The following is a 17034-nucleotide window of genomic DNA, read 5'->3' as shown; positions in this document are numbered from 1 at the left end:
TAATCGTGATGGACAGGATGTTCTTTTTCGGACCGATTGATTGATTCTGATTTTTTTTTAAGAATCGAACAAATCGAACATCCCCAGTGGCAATGTTCGACGGCGATTCGATCGGCGAGCGGTTTGAACCGAGTGAGAAGGAGAGGAAGCCGACTGAAGAGAGGAAGAGAACGACGAAGAAGTGGAAGGTAGAAGACGGAAGATGGAAGAGAGGCTTGCGTGGGCCAGCGTAGGAAGGCAGCAGCGTCTGGTCTCGTCCCGTCGGAGATAACGGTACGAAGGAAATACGATCAAGGATCCGGGCCGGGTAACCGTGTGGCGGGTAGCGGGTCGGTTGGTCTGTCGGTCGGCCGACAGACGAACCGGCTGGTCGTCTGGCGAGTCGCCTGCGCGAGTAGATGGTGTTCGCGCGAGGCTGGCTCGTCACGGCGCGCCGCGTCTCGCTTTCTCGGCTGGGAATTCGCGAGACAACAGGCGCGTATAAATAGCATCGCGCTGCTTCTTCCTGCGTGGTGTTGTCGGCCGACTATCCTTCTATCCTCGTTGGCATCGCGTGCGCGCGTGCGCGATCAACAACGGAACGGAGAGAGAACGAAAGAAGAAGACCGCGAGAGTCCGTCTGATTGCGAATCGCTCGCAAAAAGCGGAACGGTGCGGTAATCCGCTCGCGGAATCGGTTCTGCACGATGACTACTGGTCGCAACGCAGAAAATAATGGAAATTTACCACGCGCGCGCGTCCGGTCGCCGGAAAAAAGCAATGAGTACGAAAAAATCAATATCGCGATATCGATTACGAACACGAGCATATTGTTACAAAGGTTCTGCCTCCGCTGCGCGCAACATGCCACAGCAGCCGTTTTTTTTATCGGCCGATAGATTATCGGGCTTGATAACGCGCTGCCAGTGAAATGTTTGTACGTCAAGGCGCGGTGTTCGCGGCCGATCAATTCGGCTCGCTGAAAGTCAAAATCCGATCGGCGAGGTCACAGCTAATCTCGTGCTCGCGCAAATGACGTAACGTTCTCCGGTAAAGAGTTGTCGGGCCAGCGAATCGCGACGCCGAGAGTTGACAGTTGTCGCGAGAGCGATTCTCGCGTGCGAACTGCGACAGAGAACAACGGGGAAGAGGAAGAGGTGGGGAAGGAGAGAGAGAACCGTGACGAAGAAAGAGATGAGACGAGCACTCGAGTCTCGATCGCGCTTGCTTGCTTACCCTCGTGTCCAAAATTTCCATTATCTTGTCCTTAGCGGCTCGCACATCGTCGGGTCGACCGGCGACCTTTATATGCGGATCTGTAAAACACCGACGAAACAAATTATGCAACAGCGCACAATCGCAATGGCGATCGATTGTTATTTCGGCGTGCAAACGTCGCGCGCTGCGCCGCCGACGGAATCTGGATCGCGATCGCTCCGGTGCGGATCGGCACCGGAAGAAACAGCTTTTAACATTCACGAAGCGGTGCACGGTTTTCTTCTCGCCCTTGAGCGAAAAGATACGGAATGCCGCGCGGCAAACACACGGACTGCCTCGAGGACAACGACGCGACGCGATCGACCGAGAACCAGGTGAACGATCTACGATCGGCGCCGGAAAATCCCTGATTCCGAACGCGCTCGCCCTTCGAGCGAAGGACATCGATCTCGGCGAGAATCCGCGTCCACTTCCTGTACTTCGAACCGGCTACAGGTGCTCGCTTAAATCTCCGATTCGGGAACCAGCTGGACATCCTCTTTGTTTCCCCTTCTTTTTCCTATCCGCATCGATTGTTTTCAACAATTCAGGAGAACACTTCCATTCGTTTGAGGCTCACTTCAGGTACGAGGATTTAAACCACTGTGCGCCGAGATCAAGGCACTGACAAGTGAACTATGAACTGACGCGTGTAAATCGACTCGTGCAGATTTTAGCTAACACTAAAAGCGATTAAAATGTTTTAGCTTACAAAAATGGCAACGCTCTATTTATTTAGATTCTATGCAATTTTGATTGCAATATGTGCTTGGATAAAGAAATTTATCGAATCAACTTCATAATTTCACCAATCGCAAGCTGAAAAATATAAAACCGGTCGTTCGACCGGCAGTGGTAGGTTTAGTGTTAAATAGTCGAGCACTACCGTACATGTATTACACGCTTGGAACGTTTCGAGCGTCTGGCAAGCGCGGATCGAATTCCGGAGCGTTTCCGCGAACGCGCCACGCCTTCCGCTTCGACTGCTTTACGATCAATCGAATTCCGAAATTTTTCCAAATCATCAACGTCCTCGAATTTTCCTGCGAATAATCAGAGCAGAACGGAAGAGCGGAGTCACCGAGATCGGGATCACGATCGATAGGTCGTGTAAAAGCAGCTCGGCGCGCGACGATACGGACGCAGACCATTTTCGTCCGCGTAATTGGCCGTGTTGCGTAAGCCCGATCGCCGATTCCGCTTTCCGTGGGTCTGGTCGACGCGAAAGTTGCCCTCGACACGACGGGACCGGCATTTTCTCCGCACGGAAACCAGCGCAGCGCGCGGGCACACTCGAAAACCTCGGCGTTTATCGATCGCAGTCACGAGCGCGGCCGGGTTCGATTTCTCCGGATCCAGAGAATCGCGAGTGTAATCGAGCGGTGCTCGAAGCTCGAGCGGAACGCTTCCTTCGGAAAGATAACAGCCGACGACTATTTTCGAAAGGCAAAATGAGGACGCGACTCGCGTTGTTCCAGATGATATGCCGTTTCGCGGCGCTCGAATTATCTCGATTTGTACAACGCACCGAGGCCTGTCTATGCAGGCGACGATAAAGCCCGTCGCGCGTACAACCAACTTTCGTAACTTGACAATTTTGCCAGGCTCTCGCAGCCGGTTTACAAGCACGCCTGCAGTTCTATTCGATTCCATTCGAGTCGATCGCGTTGTTTTGTTGCGCTCAACCCTTTCGCCGGGGGCAACCGCACTGTAGAAACGAGGTTGTTTTACAGACATTTGATTAAACCGTAACCAGTCATGCGATTATTGGCATTTCGTTTCAGCAGAAGACAGCTAAAGAAAAAGGTAAAACCGGGCTAAATAAACAAGTCCATCTTCGATAGTTTGATTAAACCCTCTTGTAGAAGCAGGTAGAACAAGAAAAAGTTGGCAAAACCGAACTGCATAAATCAGCCTGTTTTACAGAGGATTCATTAATAAAATGTAGCGCGGAGAATTCGATTCAACAGCCGTTTACGAACAACTAGACAAAGAGAAAACCCTCCGGTATTGTTATTACATTCTTTACCAATGAAACAGTCTTCCAGATGGCACGTGATCGGTTGAAGAGCAGCAGGGTACAACGGATAAAAATCTCAATTTTTCAATTTCTTTGCGGAAGGACGGAAACATTGTTAACATTAAACCTGCCGAGCACGAAAAGTGTCTGACATTTGTTACTTTGTCAGATTGACAAGTTTGAGTTCATCTAGATCTTTTGTTATAATATAACTCCCTACGGGAAAGTCTTTTCAGTTTCAACAATTCTAAAACAATTAAGAAAAATGGAGAGATGTATACACAGGTACTCTGATATCCGTGCATGGGTCAAACGCGAGAGGCGGTACGATCTTTTTCGGGCCTCGACCTCGAGATATCACGGAACGTCGATACAATCGATACGCAGCCGCGCTGGAGTGCTCTGTTTGCCGATCCGCGACCTCGACGAAAGCAACACAATTGGCGATCGAAGGAGAAACGCGATTACGTTGATATTTCGATGATGTATCGGTCCCTAGCCTGCACACAGTGCGCGATCGATATCAGGATCGAGATCGAAGAATCACGGGGAGGGAGTGGGTCGCAACAGTCTGGAGGAAAGTCATGGTAAAAAAAAAAACAGTTGCATAATTTCACGATCGTCGAGAGGAGATACGGATACCGTTCGGTTTGCGCTCGACCTTTTAAGGAATCGAAAGTAGAATGATTCTATCGTCGAATGTCACGCCCGTCCGTGCGACTCTCGGAGCTTAGGCCCGCTGTACACATCCGTTTTTAAGGGGTTAGGCCATCATGACTAGAGACAAATCAACACTGAACATATTTTTCATTTTACAATTGTTGAAATCAAGTAGCTTACGTGGAAATTAATTTCATAAAATTGTTTATCCAAGCACATATTATAATAAAAATCGGTAAATTTTCTCATTTACTGGGTCGTTTAGGTTGACGACTAATTTTTCAACTGTTCTAGGCGCTTTCAAAGGATCTAAATAAAATTCTGGAATGCGTATTGAAATTTAATATATAATTGTTGGAACGTCGGATGTTTAAAGGATTAATAGGAAGCGATATGTAAATATCGAAATGAAAGAAGTTCACGATTGAAATTTCAGATAGAGAGACATGAATTTTGTCGAGGTTCTTGCGATTTTGGGCGACTGCGCGTCGCTCGGTTCGTGCGGACTGATTAATTCACCTCGTTGGTCGATAGTTTGCGCGGAAATAACGGTTCCCGGCATTCTCGCGGCAAAAACGATCCTCGAACTGACGCTGTCCGCGGGAGACCGTTCGTCGATGGAAAAACTGCTGGAGAGGTCTCGTCGGGTTCGAGACGGGTCGGAGACGTACGTTTTCGCCTTCGAGGGAGCCGAGGCTCGCGCCGAGTAGAAAATCGGTAGGAGGTGGGTCCTATTTATACCGGATTACGAGCATTGTCACGCACGATCGGCCCCCGTTCGGTCGATGGGCGCGGAGAGCCGGAGGAGCGAAAGAGGAAGTGACCGAGGAAGAGGGGCGGAACGGGACAGAAGGAGGAGGAGGAACGTAACAGCTGTTCGGAGTCACGAGGAAGGGATGAATCACCGAAAAATTTCCACGGCCGCGGCCGGCGAACGGGAGAACAACACTGGCGAATCGGAACCGAAGGCAGAAACTGCAACGAGAGCTTAGCGAACGGGACGATGTCGAGAATACGTTTCCGCTGGACGATCGGCGGCGGTGTCGAGGCTTTGCCAGTCGATTCGTCGAGAATCACGGCAGCGGATCGGTTCCGTGGGCATAGCCGGTCGAGTCGCGTTTTATTTCACCGACGCGACACGCGCTGCTGCGCCGGAGCAGGCATGCGAGTCGTTTCGTAATCACTTTCGATTAATGGGTGCGCTCTAATTAATCCCGCGTCCGCGCGGCCCCTGCGATTTCTTCGACCCGACGCGTCGCGGATTCTGGGCTCCGCTCTGCTCTGCTGCGAGTCTTCTCCTCGATCGAAAACCGAGAAACAGATTAGGTAGAAGGGGAATAGGTTCGTGGAAATCGAAGCTCTCCCTGTGATCGGAGTCGGAGGCCAGAAGAGGAGTGCCGGCGCAGAGATTTCGCGCGAACGGGCCGTAAATAGGCGTCGCGTAAGAAAATACGCGATACAAATACAAACGTCAGCGGTTGGAACCGGGGACGCAACCTAGGATTGACGTAATCGACTGTCGTGTATATGTAACGAGCTTCGATCGATAAACGACCGGAGTAGAGCACCGCGATGTTTGGCTCGGCTTCGACACTGTCCTCCCAAGGTCGCAAAAGTCGTCGAACTTCGAGGCAGCTAGGACACGTCACCCGATGGTTGAACGTTTCCGGGTGGACGTTCGCCGAGCAGAAACTTTCTCGGTAGCAGCGACGTCGCGAAAGGGGCACCGATCCCGAGACCGATCCCGAGTACATTCGAACACTTACCTTTCTTCGACTTTGCTCCGATCTTGAGGCGGGCCGGCCACGTAACAAAGGTGTTTGTCTCCTCCATAACCTGCAACAGCAAGCGAACGGTGTCGATTAAATCCCGAAAAGAACTCGCGGGGGTACAAGCAACACCGAAAGCGATCGCGGCTCTGTTTTCTGTCGTGATCTCGGATCTCGATCGCGATCGCCTTCGCGCAGCCGGTCACTCGACATTACCACGGTCATCGTTGTCGACTGCCGGATATCTCGTCGCTCGAGTCCGATATTCTCTCTAGCCGATTCGTTGGCTAGCCTGTCGCGCGGTGAGTCGTCGTCGATGAGTCGCGAAACAGTCGGTAGGAATCGAGTGGAGGAATCGAGCGATTTGCGCGCGTCGTCGATCAGACGGCGAGCAGCCTGGACATGACTCGATCGCGATCTCCTCGGTGTCGATCGAAACGCGAATTCTCGCCGTGTTCGGAGACCAAGTCGTAGACGAAGACGGCGACGTTCTCGTCGGCTGACGACGATTTACTTTCACCGACGCGAACGCGGCTATGCAAACCGGCGTAACATCCCGGCTGTTGATCCGCTCGGTCGCTCGCGACTGGACGAGATACGCCCGATCGACGATCGCAACGTTTTCCGCTGTGACTTCTTGCCAAGGAAATTTATCCGAGATCCTGTAGTCGGCGGTCTGGTTAAAGTCTCCTTTCACCCGAAACACCAACGGCGATATCTTTCGCGGTTGCGCGACTCCGAGAGTTTCGACTCTCGAGTTTTACGAATCGCGAGTCACGATCGGGTTCCGCTACTATTCCGGATCGGTTGGCTCGCGGTCTCGACCGAGTCTACTTTCGCGCACACTTTTCACACCTCCGGTTACTCTGGCTAACGTGTGCATGTACACGTAGTCGATGTTCGAACGAGTTCGAGTTCGAATGCGCGGGCGCCGAGCCGTTCTCGATCACTCCGATCCCGTGACGGATCACGGTATGTTTCGCGAGAGTTGCGCGCGCGGTGACCGGTTCTCCGGTCTGTCGGGGCAGAATGGTCCGCGAACGGCCGCGTCGGCTCTCGTTTTTACCGTTCGCGTCGGGATCGCTGGCACGACTGACTGACTAACAGCAGATAATGTAACGGGACGGCTCGGTGAACCGCCTCCCACTCGCCACCGTCATCGCTAGAGCCGTCTCCGTCTCAGTCTCAGTCTCCAGGCACCGTCTTTGTCACACCTTCCCCAGTCTCACTCTCTTTCCCGATCTCTCTGTCTGTCTCTCTTCCTCTGGCTCGCCCCTATCTCACTCTCGCCTTTCCTCTCTTAGCTTCTCCGTTTCCCCACACCCGTCGACGAACCCGAGAAACGAACGAGACCACCGCACACCGTCCAAGTATCCACGACCAAACTATACCGGCGTGAACGCGAGAGCCTTCGAACCCGAACGATTTAAAGTGCCGGCGCTGCCACAGCACCGCTCTGCACCAACAGGGAACAGGTAGTTCCCTTGTTTCGCTGTCGCGCTCTCCCGCCACCTGCGAACCGCGCGGAATTCCCTCCGGACAGGTGCAAACCTCACAATTGTCCCGAATACGGCCCGGTCCGTACCGATCGTACCCTACGAACTCGCTAGCCCACGATCGATTCCTCGAAACCTGCTCCTCGCAAACGACCTTGTCACGCTAAAGGAAATCCAGTCCTGGACGATGACGATTCGAACGAGCCATCGTCGTCGGCTGTGTCCCCGAAACTACGCTCTACCTGAGAAACAAGGGAAGCTACGCTCTCCATGCGCACAGGTAAGACTATAAACCTACGGGGCTGTGGGTAAGGCGATTTGCCAGGCTAAATCCAGACAAGTTAGCTCGGTAAATTGCACTAATGCCCCGAGCTTTACCCATCACACCGTTTCATTGAACTCCGTTTCCGCGTAACGTCTCGCTTTCCACGACTTCCATATCGTTCTGTTTTGTCTCTTATCTCTTTCCCTCGCACGCGGGAAGGGCTACGAAATCGATGCGCACTCGGAAAATATTATCGAATCGGCACGCACTGGGACGGAACGAAGTCGCCGCGATCAAAAATCTCTATAGAATATTTCCACGGTAATGTTTTGCTTCTCTGCCGTCGACGCAGGGGGGAGAATAAGTTACGTGGAGCGACGCGACGCACGGATACGAGATACTAGATAGTCAGAGTTTACTTTAACTGTCAGTTTTTTAAATGACTATTATGGGTTAGAAGACTTCTCGGTGACAGTTGTGGTCTTTCGACTTTAATCAGCAGTTACGAGGAAGCAAATATTCAAGAATGGAGTTCACAACACGAATCTTTTTCCCAATTTGCAATATTACGAAACTCGAGTTTTGATCGATGAAGTTTGTGTCAAACTCAAAAAACTTTTGATAGAAATGAGACTCAATGGTTAAATTTGAAAGATTTGGTCAAAGATTGGCTAAGTTAAATTTAAAAAATGGTTAAATTTTCTACAATTAGAAAAGAATGGTGACTATGTGTATAATTGATTAATAAAGTTTAATAAAAATAAAGATTAATAAAGATCTTAGATTAAAAGATTTTATAATATATATAATAAGAGATTTAATATTTTAGATGATTGCATAAGTTCGTGCCCGATTTGAAAATAAAATTCAATGGTTAGATTTTAAAGATTTGGTCAAAGATTGGTTAAATTAAAATTAAAAAATGGTTAAATTTTCTAGAATTAGAAAAGAACGGTGACTATGTGTATAATTGATTAATAAAGTTTAATAAAAATAAAGATTAATAAAGATCTTAGATTAAAAAATTTTATAATATATATATATAATAATAGATTTAATATTAGATGATTGCATAAGTTCGTGCCCGATTTGAAAATAAAATTCAATGGTTAGATTTTAAAGATTTGGTCAAAGATTGGTTAAATTAAAATTAAAAAGTGGTTAAATTTTCTAGAATTAGAAAAGAATGGTGACTATGTGTATAATTGATTAATAAAGTTGTATTCCTTAAAATTGGACCATTGAATTTCATTTTCAAATCGGGCGCGAACTTACGCAATCATCTAATATAATATATAGAGATTTTATTAAAAGTAAGGTTTTAACGCAAAATTCGTCAGTTTGCCGCACTGTGCGGCGCGCAGGCGGAAAACTACCGTGCCTCCTCCAGCCGGCTGCCGATCTTCTCGATCGAATCATCGGATCGAATGGCTGCACATCGAGTAGCCGAGGATCCGGAAAAGTTGGCGGCAACGGCGACGCGGGGATAAATCGAGCTCGAGGTCCAGTGACTCTCGCTAAAATTACGTGTCGCGTGTAACAAGGTATTTCGGGAAGACCGCGAACTCCGATCCCTGATCCCCGATCCGAGACAAGACCGGTGAGCGAAAATAATTCTTCGAGGACTCCGGCTTTGTCCTGTTCCGAAAAAGGGACGCGTTTTTCGGGCAGCAACGCGACAGAATTCGCTCGAATCGAATCGGTTCGGCTCGGATCGGTTCGGCTCTCGAAGAGGCGTGGAGAATGGAATCGAATACGTGGCGCGAACGTTGCGAGTAAAGTCGGTCTATAAATAATCGAGTGGAGTATTTCCAGGCCCCTTTTACGCAACGTGTCAACGATAAGGATAAGCGTGAACGTTGCCTTCCAACTTGTCGGAGCGCACGGTTCGCTGCATTCGTTACGCGAACTACTACGTCGCGTTTTCGAAGTGATTTCTTCGGTCTCGGTTTCGTACACGGCCGGCCGTTTGTTTTCGAGAGATCGGTATCGTCCGTGAACCGAGCGAGAACGCCGATAGGAAATCCGTCGGCCGAGATGAAAACACGTTCGAGATACGGTGGAGGAACGGGGAGCTGTTCTCGTCCGAAAAAATTATCGGCCGTGGGTCGGCCGGCAAGAAGGGGGAATCGCGCAAAAATAGTCTTGTTTGGCTTGGTATAATCGCAAGGTCGCGACGGTGTACCGCGAGAAGTTCGGAACGCGACGCCGCGCCAGCGGTTTCGAGAGGGAATCGGTTTACCGTGGCTGTCCGTTCGTCCCCGCTTCGAAACCTCGATCGCGACGCTGCCATGCCGGCCGATCGTTGACCCCGCTCCGCGAATTTCCCTCGAAACGGTACGAAACATTCTTCGGACGTCCAATCGGACGCCGCGAATCTTCCGTCGATCGATGAAAAATGTGGCGATCGAACGATCGATCGTTTGTTCGGCCAGACAGATTCGAATCAAACAGAGCCGCGAATCCAACGAGAGATCGTGTTCATTCTAAATCACATTGATAGCGAACGAAAGTACGCGTGGTGGATGAAACCCAACTTACGTTATGAAAAAACGCGTCCGCTGGCTTGGGTGCGTCATTATCACCTGTAAACAAAGGAAAGTGTATGGTCAGGGTACAACGAACTCTGCTCGCTTTTTTCGGCTGTATTTTTCGACGGAGGGTCGTGCACGCGCGGACGGTAAACGTGGTTTTTAGGAGGATATCGGTCAGATCGTTGATCCCTTACCGCGAGTTCTCAAACGGTTCTCGACTGTGTCACGTTTCTATCATGAGCGCAGCGGTCGCGTGTATTCGACCGCTGAGGTTCGAGTACGTTACACAGAGAGAAAATAGACGACGGGTAACGGAAATCGAATTCCGTTCGAATTTCGCCCAATCGGGTTTCGATCTTGTCAACGGTCCTCGCGGCGAAGAATGGCGGCAGAGCATATAACGTACATGTATCTCGGATCGACGATGTTTATCGCTGCAAGGCGCCAATCTAGATCGAAAACCGGGATAAACCGTGTACACGCGACACGTAGACCGGTAGTCGAGGCTCGATCAAAATAAACGTTAAGACCGCAGCAGCGAGCCGTTTGACAGTAGTCGCTCTAATTCCGTTTACAAACAGGCAGACACAATCTATTTAAATCGTAATCCGACGTTTCGCGTGCGGCTTTCTCGGCTGCCGCCAGAAGCGAGGGCTCGTGTAAACGCGACCAGAGGTCAAACCACGCCGGAGAAGAAGAGAACGAAACTGTATCGAGGTCGGCGGTAACAAGGCGCCGCACCGCGGCTGAGATAGACTCACCCAACAGCATCTGCTCCAATTTTCGGCGGTCAACACGAAATCGGTCTTGGTGTAGGTCGTCCGGATTGCCGATGCCCAACACGGCTGCGATGTCGCTCAGATCGTCTCCTGATTTTCCGGACACGCTGGTCGCCGCGGTGCCCTCCGATGTCTCAGACATCGTCTCCGTCGCTCTTCTCTCGTTCTGTATCACCTCGTCGGGTCTCATCTTGATTCTCTTCTCTCACAGTGGTCACCTTCGATGCGATCCTATTCGATACGACTCGATACCCTGCGGAAAACAGAAACGGTGCGAACGTTCGCGATCAGCTGGAGGGAATATCAACACGGCTGGCAAAAAAAAAAAAGAAAAGAAACAGCGAGCCGAGCCGAAACGATACGAGCGAAACCAAATCGAAAATACTCGCGGATAGTTTGAAAGACCGTTCCTGGAACCGGTGCATCCTGGGAATCGCGGCGCGATCCGAGGAGGGTTGAAAACGATTTCGATCGCGAGATCGCGACGGCTCCGGTATCCTTTCTTTCTTTCACACACACGGTCTCTCTTGCTCGCTCTCACTCGTTCTCTCGTTAATCTTAGTTTCTCCGTCGCTCTCTTTGTACTTTTTCCGAATGCTTCCCCGTTGCGTGTCCGTGTGCGTTGCCCCGACGCGACGCGACGCACGGGTGCGACGGATGCGACGACTGAAGGAGATGAACGGTCGTTGGCACGTTAGCAGCGGCGAGCGCGCGAAGGGATGCCGGTGAGCGTAGCGCCGACGCCGATTTCTCGGAATTCCAGCCGAATTTCGGAGAAGAGGACCCCGACAGAGCCGACCAATCGCAGCCCGTCCAGCTCGGCGACGATTCACTCGAACGCGGTTTTTCTTAACCCCCTGACGAACCGCGAGACCGCGACCGTCGTCTAGCTTTCTCTCGCGAGTTACTCTCTCTTTCTCTCTTTCTCTCCTCCCCCTTCCCGCGTCTGTACTCTCTCTATCTGTCTCTCTCTCTCTCTCTCTTTGTCTCTCGCCACTCCTCAGCTACTTCTGTCGTCCTCGTCTACCGCCTAAACCAACACCTTTGCCAGGCGAACGCGAGCAAAAAATTGTTTTCGCCAACGCGGTCTCGTCTACACGCGCGAACGCGTACGTGACTAATGCCGTGTCAACTGCTTCGCCGAACAAATAATGCATTCGCGATCATCGGGCAAGGTCAGCGTTCCAATTTCGTGAATCCCCGAACGCGCGCCAGCCAGTATACACGAAAATCATTTCGCTTTCCGTTTCCTGTTGTCCGCTCGCTCTCCGCTGTCCCACCTCGGCTCGGTAGCGAACGGATCGTAAAACGGTCTCGTAACAACTGGTCGGGGACGAGACCGAAACAATTTTTCCCGGAAGGTAAACGATCCTCGGTTCACCGTGGCTCGTGGCGCGGAAAGAGATCGGCCGAAGAAACACCGCTCGACGAAACGGAGGTACAAACCTTTTAGGCGGCCGACGAAATCTCCGAAACGGATCCGCGAAAGAGACTCGCGAGACGAAAAAGAAGACGACGACGTCGACGAGGTGAACAACGAGGAAGCGACGCGACACAGTACTTCGCTACCTGCTTCCGGCAACCGTTACCACGACACGGTCGTAAGAGACTGCTCCGAAGAGAGTCGACTCCTTATCCTCTGTCCTGTCTACCTGTATATCCTTTTCCTTCGCATTCGGATTTCGGTTTCCGGCGAACGATCGCCACCGATTCCTACCGATCCACGCCGATTCCTCCGACCGCCTCGCAGTTAACGAGCTAATCTCGCCGCCCCTGTTCTTATCGTTCGAGGCTGCTGCTATCGCTGTAGAACCGCGAAAATCCCCCTCCTTCCTTGTCTCTGTAATCCCCCTCGCTCTACCGTTCCTCGTACCCGCAGCCGTGTCCTCGGGCACCGTTCACCTTATCTCGTCTATTTTCCAACGGCGCGGGAGGCCGCGCTTTCACGCCTGTCGCGACTTTCGCTCGCGGTCCTTGCTTTCCGGCCTTCTCTCCCTCTGCTCGCAGACTTGCTAACACTCCTGTTCGAAATACGCGAACGGCTCAACGGTCCAACAGTCCAACAGACCCTCGCCGCAACGGCTCCCATCGACGCGTGTCGCTCACCGCTTCAACGCGATCGAACCGTTTCGCGATCCCTCACATTCCTTCACTCCTTTCCTAAATCTGCCAACACCGGTCACAATGACCGGTTCCAGGTTTTTTATTTGACAATTAGAAAGATAATAAAACTGATTTCATTGGAAACGATTGTATAGATATCTCTAGTTGTGCATGTATTGAAATAGGAGCCGTACAAAGTCTAAATAAAATCAATCATTTTTATAAGGGAACATGTACCAGTTACTTTTAAGGCTCGGTAGGTTTAGTGTTAACGTTATTCCTTTTTATAGAAGCCTTATTTTAGTTGTCAGTAATCTGTTTTGTATGTCAGACCTGATCGAGAAAACATTTTTCTCGAAATCGAAAACGCTTCACATGGGAAAACTTGTGATTCGACGTCCTAATGGCAGGATCAAAATCCCAAAGTTGTGCGACGATGCCTTCAGGTTGCGCATCGACTCCAAAAATTGAAAATTTAGGGAAAATATCTCCAGAATATCAAAATCGAAGTATATTCTATCATAGAGGGCGAAAGGGCAACCATTAAGTATCATTAAACATGATTAAACTCATTATTAGACTGCGGATCTTTATGCATTTATAGCGAAATTGAGTAATTTAAAAAATTGAAGATGCTGTATGATTTCTCCTCTATTAAAAATAACAATCGATGCAGACAATTTTTATTTTGTATAAAGATCCGCAGTCTACTCATTATGTACCTCGGAAACAACGACCGCAAATGCTAAATTTAAACGTTTTCGAGAACTTGACGCGTTTTCGATTTCGAGAAAAATGTTTTTTTCGATCCAGTCTACTGTACATTTCTTCTACCGTAACCCTGCTGCGTTTTTCTGCTTCGCCTATTCTGCATCTGCTAGAATTGTTCCTGGTATCGAGCCGTCAGAGAATAAAGAAGCGCGAAGTACAATGTTTTCTTTCTCCTACGAAATTATTAACCACTGCAAATGATCGCCGTAGCTGTAAACGAAATCGCAGAGCAGCAGGTTAACGGGACAAGTGATTTTTCCTGACGATTTCCGTGTTTGAGCTATCTTTACGTGGCAACGTTCTTTGCGTGTCGACAAGCAGCTCTATATTTTCTTGCAAGATTAATTGGAATGAGGGAAACCGTTATTCTGATTCTACGCGAAACAGCTTTTCGTTGAGATGCTTCGAGGGAAGATAAAAAGAAGAAAAATTAAGAGACCCAGTTCCTGGTTGTTTTTCATTCGCATATAAAAATCGCTACTTCAAATATGAGCGCGGTAGAGCATTAGCAGCGTTGTTTTGTTTGAATGATTTATCGCAAGGGGACAGCACAGTGCCGCAAGGAAAATTATATTTTACCTAATTTAATTGTTGTTACCTATTACGTAATTAGCTCGTATTCTATAGGAAACTTTGTGTTCAATAGTCCATCTTGGAATAAGTGTTAAATTGTGTATAGACATTTATTTGTGTACGCAGATCTATAGAAAAACTGTACCTAAGGTCTTTTTATCAATAAATACAAATACAATACAATTGAAATAATATTCTACCATCGACTTGTTTCTCTATCATTCAGTACAATCCTCCAGCTTTATTTTAAGCCCTCAGATATTGTAAAATCTCAATAGGAAAGCGTTTGAATGGAATTTTTAATCAGCACAAATGATTCTTGCCGATTTTCCCATAACACACAATGTATATTTCAGCAAGAATCATTTACTCTGTTCAAACGTCCGTACAGCGCCAATTGATGTAGCGGCAAAACGCTCAAACTGTTAGCCAAACGTTATCGACTATCGATAACTATAGTGGCGCTGATGGCAAAATCCTGTGGGGAACGTTCTCAAATAAATGTAACTTTCTTCAAGGTTTACTTGGATCTGCTTTTACAAAAGCAACAATTGATTTCTGATCCATGCTAAAAATGATGTAGGTTCTGATTCAGGCTAAAATTATTGTTATAGAGTTTATTCTTCTCATAGACATATAGAGATAGACTGCGCGGCCTGTACGAAGCGCTGAAGCCCACAATGGCGGCAAAAAACAAAAATAAAACATCAATAAATACATCAATTGGAAAGAGAGCGCTATGGACCCCGGCTAATGCTCTCTCTCTCACTCTTTGTACCGCGCGCCGCCATTGTGGGCTTCAACTCGCCCATAAGACGGCGCAGTCTATCTCTATATGTCTATGATTCTTCTACATCGTTTATGACATTCGTGTATCATTGGTGTATCATGTATTATTTGAGCTAGGGACTAGGGGCTTTTTGATAGTTTAATAACTTCACACCGTAGATACAAAACTTATATCACACGAGACATCTATAATTACTGATTACTCTATGGTTGTTACAGGTTGTGTTGTTATTCTTGTTATTTGAAGCCTGCCATGTGGATATGTGGATCAGATCATAACGAGTGTGTATTATAGTATCTTTTGTTGATATATCAAATAAATATATAAAAATGGGCCAGAAACGTAAGAATCGCAATGAAAAAGATGATTACGAATACGATCCACATCCTAAACATCTCCAAATAGCCCATATAAAAAATCAAGAGAAACGTTTAATTGTTATTCTTGATAAAGCTCAGTTGGAATCTGTTAAGGTGAGGTTATGTTTTGTTAACAGTATCTATTGTTTTGTTACTTAAAAATTATTTTTTGGTCTTCTTTATTATATGTACGTATATAATTACACATTCATATTGTCACGATCATGTTGTCAAGGTAATATTAGTAATTTTTAAAATTTTTAGTGAACTTTTACAAATACGTTCTTACTTTTACCTTAAGGCATCAGACCTATACATTTTTATTATTCTTCGTATTTGTTAATTTTTTATTTCTTCTTCATGTATACCCAAGCTTAAGCATACAATGTTTTCGTTTGTCATAATAATCTTTAAACAAAATGTTTACTGCTAGGTTGGAAATAGTTTTGAACTTTTAAATTGTGACGACCACACGAACATTTTGAAAAAGAATAATCGTGAACCTGGCTCGTGTAGACCGGACATAACTCATCAGTGTTTATTAATGTTAATGGATAGTCCATTAAACAGAGCTGGATTATTACAAGTCTATGTCTGCACAGAAAAGAATGTATTAATAGAAGTAAATCCACAGACGAGGATTCCAAGAACATTTAAACGTTTTGCTGGTCTTATGGGTAAGAATTAGAACATCAAAATTAATGACAATTAGACTGCAGATGTTTCTGTAATTTGTAATTTTTGTATACGAATTTTTAGAAAGTTGAATATATCAAATAAAATCTTGTTTCGAGTGGTAGTGGCCTTTGTAGACCTGAAATAAATTGAAATCATACTAAATTCTGTTGAATTTTATATTCTAGCATTTCTTGAAAAAATTTTTGGAAACCATAAATACACAAAGATCCGCATCAATCTTTTAATTTAATATTTAACTACATATACTTCAGAGTAATGAAGTATCATTTCCTATATTTTTATAATCTCACATTAGTATTCAATAATAAACATAAAACACTTTTCTACTTTACAGTGCAGTTATTACATAAATTTAGTGTTCGCGCATCTGATGGACCAATGAAGCTCTTAAAAGTAATTAAAAATCCAGTGACAAATCATTTACCGGTTGGATGCCGCAAAATAGCAATGTCATTTAGTGCAAATGGTGTAAAAAACCCAAGAGAATTAGTTCTTCCTGATGAACCAATTGCGATTGTAGTAGGTGCAATGGCACATGGGCAAGTATGTATCAGAGACTTATGGAAATATTTTTAAAAAATATATGTACATATATATATATATGAAACTTATTATATTCTATGAATCAGACTTATTCGTTTTGTATTAAATTATTTTATCAAATTGCAGGTAAAGCCAGATTACATAGAAGATACAATATCTATTAGTAATTATCCATTATCTGGAGCTTTAACATGCAGTAAATTGTGTACTGCGTTCGAAGAAGTTTGGGGAATAGTTTAATTAAAAGATTAACTATATGCATTGTATGCATGTGACTTGTATCGTGCGGTTTATATTTATTTTTATATAGAATCAAAACATTTTATTTTAAAACATGAAGAAATACTTTCGTAATTAAGTACAAATATAAAAATTTACCCTGATATTGTAATATTACAATGCAATAAAATTCCATATGTTCGTTCATTAATATGTAA

General features: G+C 46.8%; 2 protein-coding genes across 5 annotated transcripts in view; one reads left to right on the top strand and one right to left on the bottom strand.

Moving 5' to 3' along the window:
- Bicc (protein bicaudal C) overlaps positions 1 to 12351 on the bottom strand; it is a 22035-nt gene extending 9684 nt beyond the window's left edge. Inside the window, exons 1-5 of one of the 4 annotated variants that reach the window (XM_076425589.1) lie at positions 12206 to 12351; positions 10742 to 11012; positions 9988 to 10031; positions 5683 to 5752; positions 1216 to 1295 (exon numbers count right to left, since the gene is read on the bottom strand). In XM_076425589.1, the coding sequence (XP_076281704.1) occupies positions 1216 to 1295; positions 5683 to 5752; positions 9988 to 10031; positions 10742 to 10949 (402 nt within the window). In that variant the 5' untranslated portion in view covers positions 10950 to 11012; positions 12206 to 12351. Of the gene's footprint in view, positions 1 to 1215; positions 1296 to 5682; positions 5753 to 5901; positions 6037 to 9987; positions 10032 to 10741; positions 11013 to 12205 lie in introns of those variants that run through there. The other 3 variants (XM_076425580.1, XM_076425599.1, XM_076425609.1) reach the window with 3 other exon arrangements.
- Positions 7338 to 17034, top strand: LOC143209994 (ribosomal RNA small subunit methyltransferase NEP1). Its single transcript, XM_076426394.1, has 5 exons — positions 7338 to 7461; positions 15215 to 15469; positions 15789 to 16032; positions 16389 to 16597; positions 16724 to 17034. Exons 2-5 carry the CDS (start codon positions 15326 to 15328, stop codon positions 16835 to 16837), a joined length of 711 nt encoding a protein of 236 aa, XP_076282509.1. The 5' UTR covers positions 7338 to 7461; positions 15215 to 15325; the 3' UTR covers positions 16838 to 17034.

This window comes from Lasioglossum baleicum, chromosome 1 (assembly GCF_051020765.1).
Source record: "Lasioglossum baleicum chromosome 1, iyLasBale1, whole genome shotgun sequence".
In the NCBI taxonomy this organism is placed as follows: domain Eukaryota; kingdom Metazoa; phylum Arthropoda; class Insecta; order Hymenoptera; family Halictidae; genus Lasioglossum; species Lasioglossum baleicum.
The sequence above is the reverse complement of the archived record's forward strand: the minus strand, read 5'-3'. Positions and strand labels throughout refer to the sequence as shown.

Coding starts and splice junctions, on each gene's coding strand:
- LOC143209994 (XM_076426394.1), top strand. CDS start 15,326: ATGGGCCAGAAACGTAAGAATCGCAATGAAAAAGATGATTACGAATAC. Junction 15,470..15,788: donor CTCAGTTGGAATCTGTTAAG/GTGAGGTTATGT, acceptor GTTTACTGCTAG/GTTGGAAATAGTTTTGAACT. Junction 16,598..16,723: donor GTGCAATGGCACATGGGCAA/GTATGTATCAGA, acceptor ATCAAATTGCAG/GTAAAGCCAGATTACATAGA.